Source organism: Dysidea avara, chromosome 4 (assembly GCF_963678975.1).
Source record: "Dysidea avara chromosome 4, odDysAvar1.4, whole genome shotgun sequence".
NCBI lineage: Eukaryota > Metazoa > Porifera > Demospongiae > Dictyoceratida > Dysideidae > Dysidea > Dysidea avara.
The window spans coordinates 1,362,513-1,384,049 of NC_089275.1; the positions used below are offsets into that span (position 1 = coordinate 1,362,513).

Here is a 21,537-nt window from a genome sequence, read left to right on the forward strand (position 1 = left end):
TTAGGACAATGTTGTGACTGAAAAGCGCCTTCTCACCATTTGTGATTGTCCATAATGAAGAGATTGAGTATTGAGTTGTTGAATAATTCCCTGCTCGTTACAAAGAGTAAATTGGCGATTATATTATTGTTCATTGACATTTAAGTAGCCACCTATTTCACATAGCCAATGTTGAGGAATTCTATTGCAAACCTAATCCTACTTTCCAGTCCAGCCCTTAGTGAATAAATGCTATTACCTTCATCATACGGCCTGACTCAATGTGCAGAAAGTTGTCCTGAACTGGCTGCTTGACAACTGTTGCTAGCCAATGTTATCGCATGTGTAAGTCTTAAAGTAACACCTACGTAATGGTTATTGGAGGATTGCAAGGTTGCTTGGAGACTTAAAAATTCATTTTCAGCAGGGTTCAATCACTGCTGGTTGTTAATCTTCCGTTCCATACAAAAAAAATTCATTCTGTCAAGCCATACTGTTAAAGTTCAAGTGCTTCTGATTGCCAATATCCCACTCCCATACATATTACCCATGTTGAGTACACACTACACAATCCACTAATAAACAATTATATTTTGGAGAACTCCCAGTACTTTAAAAGGTAACATTTAATGAAGGGAAAATATATCCCTATTGATAGATTGATTTGGTACAATTGATACTAATTAATAATTAATTTAAAACAAAGACTATATTTTTATGAAATACACTAGATGCCTTGCCTTGTCGTAAACAGCATCACCACTCAATCAATTTTGATACACCCAGTAATAATCAAACTCACACACCTACCGTATCATTGACAGTTTACGTGTGTACTAAAGCCAGTAATCGTGTACTAACAAATGTCAAATTTAGTATCCGGATATTTGGATATCTTAACGAATGAATACCAAACTATATTGGTAACATTTTGATTAATTGTAAAAGTGTTAGAATTCAACTACACATTGCCACATACATTGCCACTTTCTCTCTGAATATATATACAAAATTAACGGTGGTTGTCTTTATAATCAATTTTACATTCTATCTTTTAGAAATATAGCTGGTAACCAAATCCATTTCAACTGTAGACACTTGTAATTTACTAGTAAACGAATATCTGAATGGTAAATTTAGTATCTGGATAAAATATTAAAGAATGAATATCCGAATAAATTGAATATTTGTAGCAGTCCTACCACATACAATGGTAAAGTATCTTGTTAATGAACCCTTAATAGTGTACAATGATGACTTGTATGGCGTATTGTAATAGGTTTCTTCATGGAGGACATATTTACAAACATGCACCTGATTTGTTCATGATTTCGTGAAGCTTCCTGCAAACTACATTAAATATGTCAGGCTGTTTATACGAATCATTTGATAAAAAGTATTAGACTGTATACCTTTGATAGGAAAATATGTTTAGTTAGATACCTATCAAGTCAACATATTAAACTGTATGTATCTTGGAGAAGTATCCATGGTAACTGCATACTATGGAACACATTAATCTATATATAAAGTGTTTTTATTGCTCCATTAGGATATTTCGTTTCAAGAGGTTTCACTTCACATTGACGGTCATGCAGATAATATTTCAACAATTGATAAATTTCCAAATTTTCTAATGAAAAACCTTCACACCTCAGATCAATAGAATTCCACAGTACACATAGGCCATGTACAGGTACATGAAAATTGTATGCTCTGAAATTCTCAGTGAAATTTTTAGTATTAAAAAAATTAATCACTGAAATTTCATATATGACTACATGTCCATATACACTCAAGCCTCTGTTTACAAACTCTCCAAATTTAGGACTGAGGTGTGTATTGCAATGTACACTGAGGTGCAGTGTATGCTGGGAATGTGGTTACACAGCAGTAAAGTTTTTCATGACTCTTAGATATACAATTATTATAAAATTATTGGTATCTCCCTGAGAATACAAAATACGTAAGATGTCTCCATTTTAGCCTCGGTATTGTAAGCCGCCATTATGGCCAGAGAAAATACAGACACAATCAGTTACACGTAATCACAGGTCATATCTCAGTACAGGGATAGAATATCTACTTTGTGTAACTTGTATAACAAAGCTGATTAAATGCTTAATAAGAGCTGAAATTGCATGGCCACAGCATATACACATAAATTTATGAGCTAATGAAAATTTGAACAAAGACAACTTTTACATGTCCTCATGCTCATGGTACATACAGTACGTATGGGCACATACACTATGTACATATAGAGTATTCACATGTAGTCACAGATTAATATAAGTACCACAGGCAGAATCCTATCCTACAGCAACAACAGTTAATAAATTATCGATTCATTGGTCACACTTGTTGTAGTACAGTGGTAACATCACACCATTCTACACACCACACTGTTTAACAACTAGCACAACTAACAGTGTTATTAATGGCAGGACTGTATACAGAGTGTAGCCAACAATGGCCATACCTGCCAGCCTCAACAAACCACTAACTAAAGCCATATCCTAGAGGTGGTGGACAATAGCAGGTGATAGACACACCCATATTAAACATACTCCATTATTGGAGTGGATTAAATTAGAGTGAACAGTCTAAACACAAACTATCAAGACCAGCTGTTCTTAACAACTTAACAGTTTCACATGTTACATATGTGAGACACACACACACACACGTATAGTACATGCATATACTACACTGTTTGTACTGTGTAAACAAATACTAATACTATCATGAGGCAAGCCTGGGCTATACAGAAAATTTTGCTATACATGTTGGAATATTTTCGACACTCAGTAGTTTCAATGTCATATTATTTCCACTTCATTCCCCACTTCATTCCCCACTTCATTCCCTGCCTTATCTGCAATTTCAATATGTGACAATTAATTGGGAATTGTGAAGGTACTTCATCACGTAGTCAATAAACTGAACATTTCAGTGGTTTGTTCTTGGCACCATTAGATGATAATGGCAAGAGGTAGTAAACATATTGTGGCAGTGTGAAATGGGAGTACATGGTGGAAGCAGATCAAATACACATACTCGACAGTGTCTTTGTTAGAGTTACCATAATGAACCGCCATCTCTCCCAATACCTCTCTGTATAAAGTACCCCCACTACTGCCACCATTTCTATTCTGTGATGTAATAAGGTACATGTATATAGGACACCACTACTGCTTTTCCTCATGTACTAAGCTAACAAATGTATAAAAAGAGCCCATAAATTATGTAGCTGCAACAGGTCCTTGTACTAAACTACAAATATATGTACTGAATAAGGTTTGCAGGTTACTGTGTATATGAATGACACATTTGGGTATTCAAGTGACCTTATTACATAGTGACATTTTACTTATAAGAAAGTAACATAATGTATTAGGACCACTACATACGTTTTAAATGATAAACCATTCCCATTGCCTTAAAGTGTGACTACTAACAGGGTACATACCTGGTTACAATAGAAGGCATAGTATGCACCAGGGAATAGTATTCCACAGAAGCCAACAGACACTCCAGCAAGGTCCAGTCCCAGCCACCTCTTACTAGCCAGCTCTGACTGACAATGAAATATGTGATAGCCGGCTGAACACATCATACACACCTGTGTGTAGCCAATCAAAATAAACCACTAAAACTATTGTACATACATGATTCGTGTGTGTGCGTGTAGTGTATGTGTAGTGTGTGTGTGTGTGTGTAGTGTGTGTGTGTGTGTGTGTGTGTGTGTGTGTGTGTGTGTGTGTGTGTGTGTGTGTGTGTGTGCGTAATTCTCTTTGCAAAGTATTTTTACAGTAATATCATTTTAAGAGATCGCCACTGATATTCCAGATATGTAACAATTGTAAAGAAATTAGAGGGAAAATTTTAGACAATCAAATCTGTAAACACACTTACAAAATTTATGTGGTATTGAGACAGGAAATTAATTTTGATGGTTCAATGGCTTCAATGTTTAATGTTTATGATATTTGATATGGAAACCACACACTTCATTCTGTTAGATATTCATTCTCACAAAATGTTTGAGCTCTACTCGTAGACATCAAAGAAGTGACATACAATAACGAGGTTCAGTTAATTGGATTCAATATAACATGAATATGTGAACATGTTAGCTAAACGTTAATTTTGATATCTTAGCATGATCAAAACTTGGTGCCGTTCGTTGTACATCAACATCGTAATATTACACTTATCACCCAAATGGCAACATACCCACAAAGACCTCCTAATATGGTGACATACATCAGTCTAATTACCTGGCTGGCACCCCCAACAAAACACTAACATACTTCAATTACAAGTTCATAGTTACAGAAATTATGCTCTTTTACACAAATCCATTCACATGCACAACTCACCTGGAAACACACATCCATAATGATAAATATCCCATAATCGAGGACGGAGGCACTGTTCTCAGGTAGGTAGGAGAAGACGTCCACCACTAACAAGAAACTGAAGAACACAAAGCCACACAAGTGTGTCCATATGTTCACTGTCTCATTGGTCTTCATGAACATGCTGTGGATCATGTGAGGTCATGTGATATAACTATGAAGGTTAACAGAACAGAGTTTCTAGAAGTTTTTGCAGGACAGTCATGTGCTCAAAGTTTTGACCAATCAAACAGCTTAACAATGTACTAAAATTACCACACTTAAACTTATTGATAAGCAAAACTATTAGAATCTCTGTACAGTGCTAGATATATACGTTAAGAGTTGTAGACTATTAATTAAGAGACCAGCTATAAATCAGGTCCTCATTTCAAATGTACACTGAATTTTTGACCAAAATGGATTCTGGTGGCATGGCCACCTATGACAAATGTTGACATGGCCGGGTTGGAAGTTGACTACTAGAAGTGATTACACACAGTAAAGTTGGACACTTGGGTGTACTGTGGTACTTGCAATGACAGCATTGCAATCCAAAACCTTAAATCTTTGGGATTATCTCTTTTACATGTAATTTATTGATATAGTAAGAATCAGCAAGCTCACCCAAAAATACAACTATCACGGGGGTGTGTACGTGTGGGTGTATCAAATACAGTTCAGTAATCTAGCCTAGCAAGTCACATAGTTTGAAAAAAATTGATGCAATGACCATGTTGCAATCTGATTGCTCTCAAACTCCACCAGTTTAAGGAATGTGGTTTATATTTCCATGACTGTTTAGTTTGGAATACATGCAGATATTCGCTACAAAAGGATCACATCACTTTATGGATTTTTTGATGAAACAAACACCAATTATTCAAATTCTTAGTGTAATAAAGAACTGAATCTAGATTACAGATTGCTTTTACGAAAGTTTAACAATGCCATGGGCTTAGAATCTGTTTCCCTAGTACAGAGCTCTTAAGTGTTCGTAAAGAAATGGCAGAATTGTCGATAAAGACGTTCAGCAATGTTTCAAATACGTCACCAGGACATTTCCAGTACAACTTTCGTCTTAGTCTGCTATCAGAGGTGATTGGAACGACTATTACATCATCCTTGCACAAAACAATACGGTGGTGTAATCTAATTGTATTCCAGTAAGTTCACGGAAAGTGTGCAACAGTGGCCAGACGGTTTATTTGCCACTCCCACACAAACCGTCTGGCACGCGAGACTAACCTGGAGTTTGTATATACACACAGTGTCCCTTACACATCATACAGCACATGTTGTAGGTAATACATACGTACCTCTTAATGCACATGTCGGTTGGCAGGTAGGCACGGTAACCAGAAGTGATGTATGGGTTTCCCCTCAAGAATAGCGGCAGGTCATGATAGTGATACAATGGGATGCCATTCTTACCACCAATGGGAGTAGATTTGACGGAAGACGTGACGTCATCACGAGCAATTGACTGTTGTGTAGGGGAAACCAGAAACTGGCCCTTCTCCAAGTCCGCCATTTGTAACCAGCAGCTATAAATGCTGCCTTGAATAAATAACAGCACATAATTTACTCTAATTAATGCCAACTATCAAGATAAATCATTTACAACAACAGCACAACAAAGCAGCCACTACTATATCATTTAGTACGCTGTACCTGTCACAACGCGTTTTGCTCTGGGGTCATGAAGAAGCCACGCCTACAAGTACTTAGATTTTTATTAATTTCAAGCTCACGTGATTAAACAGTACTGTACTTTAGCGAGTTCTCTTTGATCAATATATTAATACCGGAGAAGTTATATCAGTTGCTCATTGTATCATCGTGGAGTTGACAGCATCGGCCAGACCCTCACTTCCCCGTAAGATGGATGCTAGCGAGAGTGACATGTCGGGATTGAGGCGGCTCAGCGATCTGTGCAGCAAGCAATCGGACGAGGCACTCAAGAGTCACGCTTCACACGCGACTAAGCTAGCCGACACGAGTGAGAGAGCACGCATGACACTACATGCATTTAGGGGGGTGGGTGTCACCCATACTACAGATACTAGCAATTGAGGACTGAATATTACAATGTCATTCCTTATCCGACATTGCGCATTGAACTTGGAACCAATGCTCTTTCACTAGACTACTGTAGCGGGAATATAATGTATTTCCATTGCTTTCACAGTGGCTGACTTTCTGGGAAGAGTGGCCAATGCTGAAGAGCAGCATGCACAACACCTGAACAATATTTTGAAGAATTATCGAAGGAAGACGATGGACTTGAAGAGAGAAAAGTGAGAGATGGTGTACATGTGTCTGTGTGTCTGTGTGTATGTACGTGTGTGTGTGTGGGATGCAGTGGTGTGTGGTGGAATATACAAGATTGTCCTTTGTTATATTTGGCAGCTACTAATGACAAAATCTTTACAACAATTTGTTGCAGTTGTCATAACATTTTTGTGTTAATTGTTAATTCCTTTAATGGAACAAACTATGACTATTGTCAATGTGTTGTTCCTATGTCATTAGGCATTGTTTGTCATAACATCATTAATTCAGTTAGGGTTGTACATTTGTCAACAAGTTGTAGTGTAATGTGTGCTGCATTACGTTACAAATAGTACACCTTGCTGAATTTGAATTCAGGACTGTGGATAAGTGTCCTTATTAGTGAGGTGTCCTTAAAAGAGTTGATAATAGCATTCATGTTATTAGTGAAGTGTATTTTAGGAGTATAATGTGTGTAAAATTTTCCTGGTCATCAGGATGTTCTTTTTATGTGGCTTCACAACATTAGCTGGTATCTTGTTTCCTCTGTGATACAAATTTTCAATATGTCTGCATTACAAAGACTTCAGTGGTACAAATATTGGATATGGAAATATGTGCCAGACTGTGTTGACTTCCAGGTCCTCTGTTATCAGTTGTCATTGATTAATTTGTATAGCAATACAGCTGTATATCCCATGTCTTAGTGAATTGGAGTTCTCAAGAAAAAATAGGCTGGAGTAAGACATATTTATTGTCACATCCTTTAGTTACTGTTGAGATTGTTCACGTTATTATATTTCTCCTGAACATGATGTAGTAGCAGTTAACACGTTAGCTGCGGATGTTTTATGGACTCTATGCAGTACGTATGTGCACTCTCTAGTAGTCCCTTCTGTAACTTGTGTTATATATAAGTGAAAAGCCTAAAAGAATTATTTTCGCTAGAGCATTTTCCAGGGTTGTACATTACACATGTTTTAACACGTTGTGCTTTATCCACTAAAAATTGTAAGGCTTGTTATTGAGCTAATGAAGTGTACTAAACAGCTATTATAGGATTAAGAGGATTGTGCTAGGCTTCTTCTCAATATCCTGAAAGTGTGGGATTGCCAGCTGGGATTATAATTTTTGTGATGAATACTTGGTTGTTGGGTCAGTGTTGTGGTGATGTGTGACTGTGCTTATTGTGTGTGTGTTGTATGAGTGTGTAGTGTATAATACCCTCAAAGTTCAATCTATTTAACCCTGACACAGTTCAGTATCATACATTACAATAGTACTGTATAGTAGGGACCACAAAGGTGTGAGCATGACCCACGAAAAAAATCACCAAAAACCAGCCTCAATTTTCCCTGATGACGATGAGGCAGTATTGGTTAGGTAAAAACTAAGCCCAAAAAGCTTTCAGATCGATCCGAAACGTTTTCAACAAGATGCTACAGAATTTAAAAAATATATATATTTAATGGAATTTTCTAGTGACTGACTGACTGAGTAACTGACTGATGCCTTCAGACAAGCATAACTCGACAATGGCTAAGGCTACTTTTGAGCACAGTGGGGATATAACAGTTCTTATTTTACTGTGATTTAATATCATGCACTACTCCAGCTTGTTTCAGTACTTTTTATTGATGTGCTATGGTCCCTACTCTAGTTGAAAATTACAATTTTTTGTGTAGTTGTAAGTAAGAAAGAAGAAGATAAAGAGTAGTGTAAGACATTCAAGATATGCGAATAGTGGTAGCTATCTTGTAGCTATTACAACATAGCTTTGTGGGAAAATCCCTACTTTAACATTGAGCATAGCTACCATCATTCATATATTTCATTTCACTACTTCTTTTGTTTTAACATAATATAATATACATATGCTATTGACCATTGTGCAAAACCATCCATTGGTTGATGCTCCCTGCTGTTGGTAGTGGACCAAGGAATATGTTTGGTCCTTGGCCTTCGTGGTAGGGTTGCTCAACATCATAATCTGTTGTCTTGAGGTAGTACATAATATGTACACAGACTCACGTATATTTGTACGTATGTACATGTCTGCGAATAAGAATAATTGCTCTTCTTATAGGACATACCTACAAACCTGCATAACCATATTGCATAGAGCACACTCACTACACCCACTCTAAACTACACACATGCACATATACTCACTACACCCACTCTAAACTACACACACGTACATATAGACAACAACACCAGTACTATTACAGTATACTGTATATATGAGGAAACATGTTTTGATATTGTTACAGACACTTTTACACCACCTCATCATTCAGTGCCTGGGAACAACTACTGGATGAACTAGAGGCTGAAGCTAAGGTGTGGATAACACTAGATGTGTGTGTACCTGTATGTATCTCCTGTACTATATGTGTGTAGTAGAGTATAGACCAACAGTTCTGCAATTTCTGTGCTGACTGCAAATCATTCATTTCCCATACAATGTCATATGCACTGTATCATCATCTGTATGTGTGACTGGGCCTGCAAAAAATCACATGCGCATTTTTCGAATTCCATTATGTATACTACATTTCATAGCCAAATGTTCAACCAAAGTTTCAGCCTTAGAAGCCAATAGCTTTAAAAGTTACAACACTACAAAGTGGTAGTGACAGAAAGATTGATAAGGAAAATATACCACAGGTACTTAATTAAACGGTCATAACTTACAAATGTAGAGATGAATCTTTTACCATCACACTCCCCACGAACAGGCGAGTCCATTGTTGGATAAGATATGTCTTATAAGTCCCTCCTACACGTACGTACATTTAGGGCAGAGACAAAACTGCAAAAAGAAAGAGGGTGACTGCACATCTACCATAATGTACTTATATCTTCCATCTCTTTGGAAACTATACCAGTTAATACATTCACATATTTCTCTTCAGTTGTGTACAGAGTTATCCAGCAAGTTAAGTGAGACCACATCACAACCTCTACAAGAAACTGCTATCAAGAAGAAATCAGTGTTGAAAAAGGTGAGCAGGAGTGGTACTACATAGTTGTTACGTTATGTATGCATTGTTTTGACAGTCGTAGCTGCCATTGGTAAGGGTATTGAGGCCTGAACTGTATACGTATATGTAATACTGCTATTAGAATGCTGTATGTCAGAGGAGGTATGCATTAAGCATTCATGTTAATTTTGACTACTAAATTGATGCTTATTCGGCTTTACAAGATTATGGAGAATTTCCACTGCTTTTCTCTTCTTTACTCGTTTCGTGCGATAAGCTCTTCATCATGTGATGACATCTCCAACTACCCTGCTTACTGATCCCAAACCACTGGGGTTCACCACATTCATGTAGGAAGTGCTTTCAATTGACACCTACAGTAGTTTTCAAGGTACTGCTTTATAATTGCTCTATACAAATCCTATGAGCTCAAGGCTCATGTGCAGTGTGTTGTACCTCCCTTGGCTGTCTGCAGTTCTTGTTGCTTTGCAATGTGGTATTGTATGTATAACATGGATTTTAATGATTTTAATGATTTTGGTGCAAAGTCCTCTAAACTAAATCTCATCATGTAAACCATCATCCACAATGAACTATAGTGGTATAGCACTAAAGCTCCTGTTGTGTTTAGAGACACTTTATTGAGATACTATGAAAGTCTGGTGAATTAGCACGCAAAGCTGGTTGGCGACAAATTACATTGCCTTACTAGATAAACAGGTTGATGTTATGCTACGTACTTCTAAAAACCAGGTGGCCATGCAGTTAATACTTCCCATTCTAACTAAATAGGCACTTAATCAACCATGTATATTTCATTGCTATTATTAATTCAGCTAGATAATTGGATTTGTAGATACTGCTATTTAGTGTATTTCATAATTCGTGAATTATTTTGTAATTCTGTAATTACGTTGCTATGTGCTGCTAATGAAGCGTAACTATAACAAACCACTGTAAACCAAAAATTACGCACAAAAATATCTGTGTCTATCGTATTTTCTCATGCAAATTGTTTGGAGAAAGCCTTGAGGCTGCCCTTCATTTTCATTCGCATAAGTATGGGTAATTCCCCCCTTTCAACTCGAAGGATATGCTATCTCTGGTAGCCTAAGAGGCCTCCAACGTTGTTTTGGAGTTGTTAAACGTCTATAAAACTGAAAGGGAAGACCTTCGCCATACCCGTATTTTGGACTGAGAAGAAACCTCCGCAGTCTATGAGTGTGGAAGTTTAATACAAACTTTCAATTCTTACATCCTGGCTGCTTTTTACCGTTTAACAATTTTACTCATGTGAGTGCATACAGACAAACATAGATCAGTAGATAAGTGAAAACAATTTCAGTGAACCAGGTGCTTGCCCACAGCCAGCTGTGGGCGTGTGTCTGGTTTAAAAGAGAGGGTGTGGTATGAGAGAGGTTATAGGATTAACTAAATAGAACTCACTCCAGTCAGATCATTACTTCATGGGAGTAACTTGTGTTGTAATAGAATCCTTAACACCACTAGTGTGGTGTGTAACTGAAACGTTATTAGAGATTTATTTTATTGATAAACACCATTGGTGAAGTTATTGCATTTGTCCAGTCTAAACTATATACATACATATGGCTTATTTGCAATAAACTGATTAAGAAAGTATTCATATGCAACAAGTGTAACTTGAAAAGAACGATAATGTGATTATCATGATACACAATCAGCGGTGTGTTAATGCTGAAAAAAGATGATTTTTTTCAAGAGATACTAGCCTGCTTGTGAAATTACTCTATGACAATATTTCATTATCGAGATAATATCATTAATGGTTGAGTGCAGAAGCAAATGACAAACTTCATGTCTAAATAAAGTAAAGCTGTTCACTTATAGTACATTTTCACATTATGACAAAGTGTGCCAGTCCATAGTGCGGTCTTCATGGAAGTGATAATTAGTCTTCAGTTAAATGATTTGTTTTAACTACTACATGAAAAGACACCACACACATTGTACAACTTCCCATTGTAAAACAGTCAAAATTAACCAATAGTCTTGTTGAACAGTCAGTTCCCATTGAACTAGCCAGTAGTAGCCTGAGGGTGAATGTGATCATATGATCCATTGTGTTCTGTATAATGGGAACACAGACTCAATAATACATTGATTGTTTATGGATGACAATGAGAAGTTGTATTGTGTTGAGCCTAGTATAGTACATTAATAGAGTATTCAGTATCTCAGTAGTGTAAACCGCCTATTATCGAACAGTATGTATTATCACACTTAATACGCTAAGCAAGGTACACAAAGATAAAGACTAGCTAAAGATTTACTGAGCTGTAACAGCCAACAATACAACATTTATAATAGTTCCCTTCAGTAGTTTTTATTGATAAAGCACTCCAGAGGCTCTAGTGGATACTCAGTGGCACGAATTGAGCAAAATTACAATTATTTTAACAAACGCCTATAACTTTTCACCACAACAACGTACTTACAGTACTTCCGGTTTAGACCGTTCAATAGAGTAATCTTTATTCTTCCTGAGTCCCAAGTTTTAAGTAAATCGAGCCAGGAGGCTTTAAGTTATGAGCAAAACGGTAGTACCTACATCAACCATTTTTTCAGTCAAACCTGAATAACTTGTGAATGGTGCATTCAATTTTCATTCAGGTTGTTATCCGGTAGTTGGATATCCCATAAAAACCTCATAGTGGTAGAGTAATTCCCTAGTGAGTAATTCAAGTGTTCAAAAATTGGTCATTGAGTGAAGTACTGTTGTTTGATAATATGTACTGGTGTTCAAGAAATAGCAAACGATGAGGTCTGTGGTTTAGCCCATAGCTCACAGTGTAGTAGTGTAATTCACTTACAACTTGATACCCAAAGAGACCAAAGGCCACTCTATCGAATAGTCCAAACCGGAGGTCAGTGTGTTGTTGTGGTGAGGAAAAATAAGCGTTTGTTAAAATTTGTTCAATAAAATTAATGGTGACTTACGCTACTGGGAAAATTTTACGGATTAATGTTAACAAGTACAAGGGAAAATTAGGAGTTTGTTTAAGAGTCAAAGAAATAAAAGATAGTGAGATTGCCTACATCTAAAGATATACTAGTGACATTTAGTGTCTAATGTAATTCAGACTAAATATTTGTTAGCTTTTTAAGCTGTTTATCATGTCAATCATTAAACACATCCAATATATTCACAGTAGTATTGTTCCCATACAGACATTCACAGCTCGTGATGACCTCAATGCAAAGATTGACAAAGCTGATATTGCTGTGAACAAGGTGGGTGTGTATGATGTAATGGTAGGTGTGTCAAGTGTATCACATGATCTACAGGCCCAGAAGGAATACAGTGACCAGTGGGTCAAGTTTAACCAACAAGACAAAGATAGTGTGAAGGTATGTGGTAACAATGTAGAAAAATTCTTAGTGACACATTCTGTGATGTTATCATACAATACAGTAGTGTTTTAGGTTTGCACTTTATCACAAAACAAGAAGCCAGCCTCAAAACAACATTCTTGGTGCCTTGGTAGCACTGGAATCCCAAAAGTGTCTTCAGAGCGGCCAAAAACGTTTCTGATAAGTTACTACAGAATTTTAAAAAGTTTTATTTAATAGAATTTCTAATGACTGACTAGCTAACTAATTGATACCTTCAGACAAGCGTAACTCCATAATGACTAATTTGTTTTTTCACTGTTAGACGTTACTTGAGTCTGACAGGTGCCTTTTGGCATACTGCAGTACATACAATGTGGATTTTACCTTAGTCTTTATTTGTGTCCCATTTATTCAGCAAAGGTGTTGACTCACGGTAGCTAGCGTGTGATGGCTTCTCTACATTTGTGGCACTTCTTGTAATGTTCTTCATTTGTAAGATGAACATACAGTAGCTGAAAACAAAGCGTAATCAAATGTTAACTGATACAGTATGTACTGTGTATAGAAAGTGAAAAAATATGAAAGACCAAGCGTCTGGGTAATTTGTGATACAGTAAGACATTTATTATACGTATTGTTTGTGTTATTACTCCAGGACTCTAGAGTACTCCATTGTTACAATGCTCACAATGACTATGTAATCACTCTTAAGGCATACAATGAAGTGTGCTCCAGTGTGGTGGAGACCCATCATCCTTATTTGTTAGATGTGAGTGGTTATTGTCATGGTGATGTGGATCATGTGATCACACCATATTACAGGACATGCAGGGTATCCATAATGACCTCACCAGACGTATGGCCAGTGCTATGAAACAGTATATCACATTAGTGTCTGAAAAGGTGAATTTTGTTGGGGACTTAATTGGTTTTCTGAAATGGTCTGGTCTTATATGTGTAGATGTGATGTATGTAGTACATGAGTGACTGTTCTATTAGAATAGTTTTACACTAATGTTATGTGTTATTTCTCTCCTAATCCCTTGTAGCTAATTGGCTCACAGAACAGGTTGACAGCATTCCTGGACACCATAGAGTCGGTTGATGGAGCCAATGACATTTCAGGATTTGTAATAGCACAGAAGACCGGTACCCCTTCCCCACCTCCGAGCAGGAAATTCCATCATCCTGAACCCAGTGCCTCTGCTGTAAGTATACCTAGTTGTTAGCCACACCATGCCTCTATTGTAAGTATACCTAATTGTTAGTCACCCCTTGCCTCTGATGTAACCACCCTGTATTCAGCTTTACTCAGACACAACTGTAGGTATTAATGTACATACCTGTAGCTCCATGCTGCCAATTCACCTTGTTGCGCATTGCACAGTGTTTTGTATAAAAGGGTTTGTATGAATTTTGCACTATTTTTTGGAAATACAGTACTCAAATTGTTTGATAAAAACTATCACTGCTAACTAAAATACCATTTGATATCCACCTCTGGCATCCACATGAGACCAGACATCATGTAGGGCTGAGCATATGAGACCATTAGTTAGTCAGGTTTGTGCTTCAGTGCTTTGACCTTGTATGAGTGTATGACTCTCACTGTTGTTGGTGTGTGTATATCACACACATCATCCTATATCCTCTTGGGTGTCCTCACAGAATACAGTCAGCTATGTTACATTGTACCTTATTATTGTAGGGGTTTGAGAATGAACTGAAGGTGACCAACATTACACAAACTGTGTTGTTGAACACTCAGGAGGTATTTCAGGCTGAGGTGGGTTGGTCTGTACTTTGTAACAGCCTGTTCTCACTGTATAGCAGTTAGATTTTGTACCATATTTGACCCACTGAGTGAAAACCTGACTTGTTTGCATTTTCCTCCATTTTATATGTAACTTTTTTTTGTTGTCTAGAGGTAAAAACCAATGGGCTGTTTAAATCGGATGGCTGCAGGTTCGAGGCTACCTAGGTCCAGTCATGGATTTTTTCTCCTTTCTTCAACTTTTCAAACACACCTTAAGTAGCTAAAGTCTTTGAGCAGGCTGTAGGACCAGGTGTCCTACAGACTTTCAGCACTTGTGCTGTAAAGCATTAATAAATAAAAAAATTTCATCCTTAAGTACTTTTGGAGTTATAGCGATAGACAACAAGAATAGCAAAACAATTGATTTGTACAGTGACTATATGTAATAGTTATACCACGGGCATGAGTGCTTTGCCTGATATATATGCACAAGCCCAAGGGCCACAGGCGATATGGTGTGCACTCCTATTAGGTGTGCAGTATCTTGAGTTAATGAGATATACACACTGGCTTAACGAGATATATATCTCGTTAAGGCAGTGTTTAATGAGATATACGTAGTGTGTATATCTCGTTAACATTTTGAGTCAGTGCAATATGTGATATATATATATATATATATATGCACTGGCTTTCCTTTGATCTGAGGTGTGAAAGTGGTATATATATGGGAAAAACTATAAGTGCTTGTCTAATCGATCATAAGTCGTGAGTACAACAACCTACAGAGTTGGGACTTGTGTTGTGGGGCATTTGTCAAGGTATAGTTTTGGCCTAAATACACTCGTACTATTAAGCAAGGCAAGAAGATTGTTCAAGCTTAGAAACGACGGGATAACGTTACGTTTTATGGCAACATAGCCAAACGCAAATAACTCATGTTTGCTTCATGGTGCAAAAACAAAATTGATATTCTTACTTGCCATGACGAGGCGAATCCATTGGTATATTAGATATTTCAATTTGAGATCACTGTTTACTGAAACGATTAAAACATTTGTAAAATTATTGTGTAGCATGTTTTTTTTACCCAATGTATTTCAATTTCAAAACAGAATTATGGAAACAAGTTAGGTTTTCCCTCAGCAGGTCACATGTTGTTTATATATGACACATTTCAGTATACATGGCTTGTATGGTCCACTCACAGGCTCAACAGTTAGTGGAGAGTATTGCAAAATGTGAAAAGGACCTCAAGTCACTTAAGACTCTCTATGAAAGGTAACTGAATACCACAATCACTTGTTACACATCTACCCCTCATCACAGTTATATCAACAACCCTAACTATGGTGATGCTCGTAGTATAGAGGAAGAATTGATGGAGACCAAGAACAGATTACGACTACTACAAATTGACCAATCTGCTGTTAACTCTAAGGTGAGGAATGAGGATGTTTAGACTTGAACCTACACACATATATTGGACAAGACAAGTGGTGTATTGAAGATGGTTGGATCACACTGTAATTATCATTGATAGGCAGTGTTGGGCAAGTTACTTTTTAAAGTAACTAGTTACATTATTACATATTACTTGCAACTGAACTATTTAGTTACAGTTACATATTACCCATAAAATAAAGTAACTATAATAATATTACATATTATATTACTTTGTGTCCACAGCCTTAAGCTGTCACGTGTGACACTACCACCTTATTACGTGACATGATTGCATTGTTGGACAGTGTGCAAATCTTGGTTATAAGTAAGAAGCTGGTGAATAAGCTTCATTTAGTAGGCTTCATTACTTCATTGTGGCTAGGCGTTACTCAGTGGATTGCTAACGAGATTAGTAACTTCGTTACTTGTAGTAATAATATTACTTAATATTAGATTCGTTACAGTAACTATATTACTTACGTAACATGTTACATTTGTAAGTAAAGTAACTTGAGTTGTGTTACCTGTTTTGTAGCATATTTCGTTATATTACTTAGTTACCATAAAAGTAATAATATTACGTACGTAATGCATTACTCCCAACACTGTTAATAGGTGACCAGATCTGCAAGTACTTGTTCACACGTTTTCCAGTTCCATTTTACTACATTTTCTACATACATAGGGAATAAAATTTCAGTCCTAGAAGCTGAGAGCTGTAGAAGCTGCAGTGCTACAAAGCTGCGAATATCTTGCAGATCTGGTCTAATATAGTCTATGTGACACAGTGACACATTTATATTTGGAATGATGTTGTTTATAATCACTTGTAGCTGGAGTTGTTTGGTGGTACAGTCAGTTACAGCAGGGCTCCTTGGGCTACCATCAGGAGGACAAATGTGGGAGCTCTTGAGAAAGGCCGACAACATGAATTTGCTCTCTTCACTTATCGTATACCAACTTTCTGTGACTACTGTCGTGAACTATTGATTGGTAAGTTTACTGTCAGTGGAGGTTGTAAGTTTACTGTCAGTGGAGGTTGGTTGTGTCATAATTTATCTCGTCATCTCAAAGAAATGTTACTAATTTAGCATTGACACCTCAGTCAATACTAAAGGAATTGTATATCCATCCATGGGGCCTTATAGATATTCTCAGTACAACATGTTATGTTCATAGCTGCTGCTAAGTTGCTAACATCTGTCCACTTGATCACAGATAATTACGACCAATCTCCTCTTTACTGTTGAGTTTAAGTTCTAATTACTACTCACCACAGGGTTACACAAACAAGGAAATCGCTGTAAGATTTGTAAGAAAAACATTCACCAGAAGTGTATGCAGTACATGCCAGATTGTACTGGGGTATGTATGTGAACCCATGTGATGTTCATGTGATTACTGTATCCATAGCAACCAGTGAGAAAAGAGAGCTCTACTAGAGCAAAACTCGCTAAACGATTTAGTGTGTTATCAACCACATCAATTGGAGAATATGATGGTATGTTACAACATTTTTTATATCTAATTATCCATTGTTAATTTTTTCAGCTAATGAGGCTCCACCTACTCATACGGCAGCTGACTATGAATCACTGGACAGTGTTGCCGTGGCGAGAGCAGGGAATATGTATCGACAGCGTGCCCACACTGTGGATGAATATCTGTGTCCTCGAGAAGTTAGCCCTGAACTGAATGATATGCCACCAATGCGTAAGTGTGTAACTATGTAGTCATGTAGTTACTAGTATGTAGCTATATCATGATGTAGTAACATTATCTAGAAACTACTGTAGTGTTTCTATTCATTCTTGGTTTCAAACTTCTTTTGATTGTACTGTTTTGTAATGTTGTTAGTGAACAGGCCCTGCATCTACATACACCCTATACTGGCAGACTATGTACCGTATAGAGGGAAACTTTGGCGGGGGGAAACTTTGCGAATTTGGCGATTTACTACAATTCGCCAAAGTTTATTCTGCCAATTACTCGTAGCACCTCAGATTAGCATCTTTGTAGCTAAACATTGAGCTTGAATTTGCCTAAGTTTATTTTGCTAAATGTAATTTAGCTTGTTATTCACCAAAGGTTGGCCCCGCCAAAGTTTCCATCTATACAGTATCAATTTTCTATATACTTAGTCAATTGAATTCCAATGGGTTTTGACGTTTCATTATACTGAATGGTGATTACATTTTACAATTAGTTATGATATTTATACACATATTTTTAAAGCTCCAATGAGGACCACATCAACATCAAAGGGTATCAGAAAGTTACCGGAGGTGCCTAGAAAGCCGACTAGTTATCGTAGCAGTCCAATCTTGTCACGCTACAATGATATGCCTCCACCTACGGAATCACCACCCCCTCTTCCCAAGTCTCCGTCATCAGCTGTGTCATCATGTGTGGCGCTGTTCAGTTACCAGGCATCTTCAAGTGGTGATCTTGACCTACTGTAAGTGTGTTGATGTATTAACGATGATGTAATCATTGATCACATGATCCAGACCTGGTGACATCATAGAGGTGACCTCATCAAGTGGCAAGGAGTGGTGGGAGGTGTGTAATAACTTCATCTCTCTTATTAGAGTAATTATTATGGTATAATGTTACTAGGGTATCCTCAAAGGAGTAAATGGATACTTCCCAGTCACTTATGTTCAGGTGAGGTTGCTATAGTGACTAGAGCAAGCTATAAGTTTGTTGTGGTTTTGCATCTGAATATTTACAACAGTTCTGTATATTTCCAAAAACTATTCATGTGCAAACTGCGTATGTGACTGGATCTAAAAAAACCCGATTTAATTGTACATTTTTCATTATTAAATTTGTCTACATAGTCAATTTTCCCCTTTATGCTCTGACGAAGTTTTAGCTTTTCATGCTGAGACCTTTTTTGTATTTACAGCTCTGCGAAGTATGTATAGCAATAACAGAAAGATTGATTCATATAACAGCTATAGGAAAATAAAATTACAGGCACTTGTTAATGTTATAACTTATGAATGCGATTGGCGAAATCCAATTGGCCAAAATGAAACGTTGGTGAATCTCCACACTTTGTCACATGTCACTACATATTGCAAAGCAAAATTGGAAAATTAAAGAAGAATTCACTGCCAAAGTTTTCTACTATATGTGACTGGATCTGTGAAAATCTGACATAATGGTGCATTTTTCAAATACTTTATTGCTAAATATTTTAAATCTATTTAGCCAAGTGTATGCTCTGGCCAAGTTTTAGCCTTGTATGCCAACAATATTTGGAGTTGCAGCCCTGCAAAGTAACAACAACAGAAAGATTGATTTGTACAGCAAGTATTGGGAAAATAAATTATAGGTTTTTGTTTTAGTTTCAAACCAATGCTTTGGAATCTAGGTGCTTACAAAATGACTGTAACTTACAAACACAATGCAATACAGAGTTGCAACTTACACCATTGTGTTTGCCATGAATATTGGAGTCCATTACTGGGTACACTTTTCCTTCTATTACCTTTCTTCACTATATTATACAGAGACAAAATCAGTGAAGAAAGATTGTACACAATCGCTTCGACGGGGTGCAAACAAACGCCCATAACTCACGTATCCTGTAGACTACTGCAATAAAACAAAGATTTTCGAACCCCTCTTTGTAGGAAAATAAGGATGATATCCATGTTTTTATCTTTGGACCCTTTCTTTACAAAGAACAAAGTGTTTAAATATTTTCCAATTTTTTTTTCCAATTATGCAAATATTTTATCCATTGCAATCAATAGAAAATTTAGGCTTGCGCCATTATGTCAGGTTTTCGCAGATCCGGTCACACATTATAGTATGCGGTTGGCTTTAGGGCAAAAGTCCCTGGCATATGAGACTGAAACTTCAGCAGAGCATACACTTGACTAATAAATAAAGAATTCGAAAAATACACTATATATTGTTTGGGTTTTTGCAGATCCAGCCACACAATCTCATTTATTATTTTCAGAGGCTCCACAGTATACTAATAATGATATCATTGTTCCCCCTACACAGCCACTGCAAGCTGGAGACAAGGTGATGAAGGTGTTGTATGAGTTTAATGGATCAAAACATGATGAGATGAGTCTTGTTGTAGATCAGGTAATGTCATGTGATCTCGTCATTGTCTCATGTGATCCCTACAGATTGTAGTATTGAAGGAAGACCTCGGTGATGGGTGGATGAGGGGCATGGCTGGGAACTCTTCTGGACTATTCCCTAGTACTTATGTGGAAGAATTGTTATAGTGAATATCACTAGATGATTTTATATTTTTCTGTATATAGCCCATGTACTGTACAGTACTTTAACCTATTGAGAATGTGTGTGTTTGCTTTGTGTATGTTCATCAACATGTAACTGTTAAAATTGTAGCTACTATAATGGCATTTTATGGCTACATACATAATACAAGATACAGTGGACAATATCATACATGTAGTGGAACAATGAGCACTGTCACTATTGGAGTTTTGGGTATAGTCAGTACAAAGATACTTAGTGCCAACCACCTTAAGATGAGGCAAGTAAATCTTGCAGTTTTGAAATACTGTGTCTGAACAATTCAGACCAACATGGAGAGCAGCCTCACAAGGCAGTGGTATGATTTGTGGTGCTGCAGGACTAAACCTCAAACAAACTATTGAAGTTTGAACATCAGCTACTTGTGTTTGCCAGCTGTGAAAGTACAAAATGTATTTAAAACCTGTTTCCTATCTCAGACTGATTCCTGGGATCAAAGATAGGATTTTACTTCCAAGTCAAGAAAATACTCTGATACTACACACAGTTACTTACACAAAGTTTATGCATGATAAACTCAATGAGTCAACTTGTGTATCATATTAGCTATATACATCATTATTAGAGACTACATAACCATGGCTATGGCTGCCTACACATCCTGACAAGTTGTCACAGATCTTATGTTCAGGGTGCAGATTTTGTTGAAGTATCATACTCCTACTGTGTGTTTGGTAGGAATTAGTTATTAGAACATACGTAGCTATAGAAGTGTAATTGTAGCTTAAGCTATGGAATGGATGAGGATTAAATATAGGCTCTTCCAAAAATAAGAGGCTATAAAAGCAGTTAAATTGTAAATATTCTAATAGGACAGTCATTCAGTCAATTACTCTATAGAACATGTAAGGAAATAATAATTATCGCAAAAACTATTGTGAGAACTGAAATTGAACGTTTGTGACTTCATCATTGTGCTTAATATCCTACCAAACTTGACATTCTATACATTCTCAAGAATGTATGTACAGTGGCGGATATATATTTTGGGGTACTGAGGGCA

At 36.9% G+C, this 21,537-nt stretch overlaps 2 protein-coding genes across 4 annotated transcripts in view; one reads left to right on the forward strand and one right to left on the reverse strand.

Annotated features, from left to right (window-relative positions):
• LOC136254528 (progestin and adipoQ receptor family member 3-like) overlaps window positions 1-6,180 on the reverse strand; it is a 20,589-nt gene extending 14,409 nt beyond the window's left edge. The window contains exons 1-4 of one of the 3 annotated variants that reach the window (XM_066047251.1): window positions 6,057-6,180; window positions 5,702-5,942; window positions 4,365-4,461; window positions 3,452-3,604 (exon numbers count right to left, since the gene is read on the reverse strand). In XM_066047251.1, coding sequence (XP_065903323.1) covers window positions 3,452-3,604; window positions 4,365-4,461; window positions 5,702-5,916 — 465 coding nt within the window. In that variant the 5' untranslated portion in view covers window positions 5,917-5,942; window positions 6,057-6,180. Of the gene's footprint in view, window positions 1-3,451; window positions 3,605-4,364; window positions 4,528-5,701; window positions 5,943-6,056 lie in introns of all 3 variants that reach the window. The other 2 variants (XM_066047249.1, XM_066047250.1) reach the window with 2 other exon arrangements.
• Window positions 6,115-20,605, forward strand: LOC136254527 (uncharacterized). Its single transcript, XM_066047248.1, has 21 exons — window positions 6,115-6,384; window positions 6,574-6,682; window positions 8,930-8,999; window positions 9,575-9,664; window positions 12,854-12,916; window positions 12,971-13,033; window positions 13,674-13,787; window positions 13,841-13,921; window positions 14,068-14,226; window positions 14,727-14,804; window positions 15,985-16,055; window positions 16,104-16,215; window positions 17,054-17,213; window positions 17,500-17,585; window positions 17,634-17,721; window positions 17,772-17,933; window positions 18,456-18,678; window positions 18,731-18,782; window positions 18,840-18,887; window positions 20,247-20,333; window positions 20,378-20,605. The coding sequence occupies exons 1-21, from the start codon at window positions 6,267-6,269 to the stop codon at window positions 20,477-20,479; spliced, it is 2,136 nt and encodes a 711-aa protein (XP_065903320.1). The 5' UTR covers window positions 6,115-6,266; the 3' UTR covers window positions 20,480-20,605.
• The last annotated feature ends 932 nt before the right edge of the window (window positions 20,606-21,537 follow it).

Bases quoted from the DNA above. Each gene is read 5' to 3' on its own strand.
- LOC136254527 (XM_066047248.1), top strand. From the start codon at position 6,267: ATGGATGCTAGCGAGAGTGACATGTCGGGATTGAGGCGGCTCAGCGAT. The intron at 17,214-17,499 runs GTAAGTTTACTG...TACTCACCACAG, and splicing joins CTGTCGTGAACTATTGATTG to GGTTACACAAACAAGGAAAT. The intron at 17,586-17,633 runs GTATGTATGTGA...CTGTATCCATAG, and splicing joins ACATGCCAGATTGTACTGGG to CAACCAGTGAGAAAAGAGAG.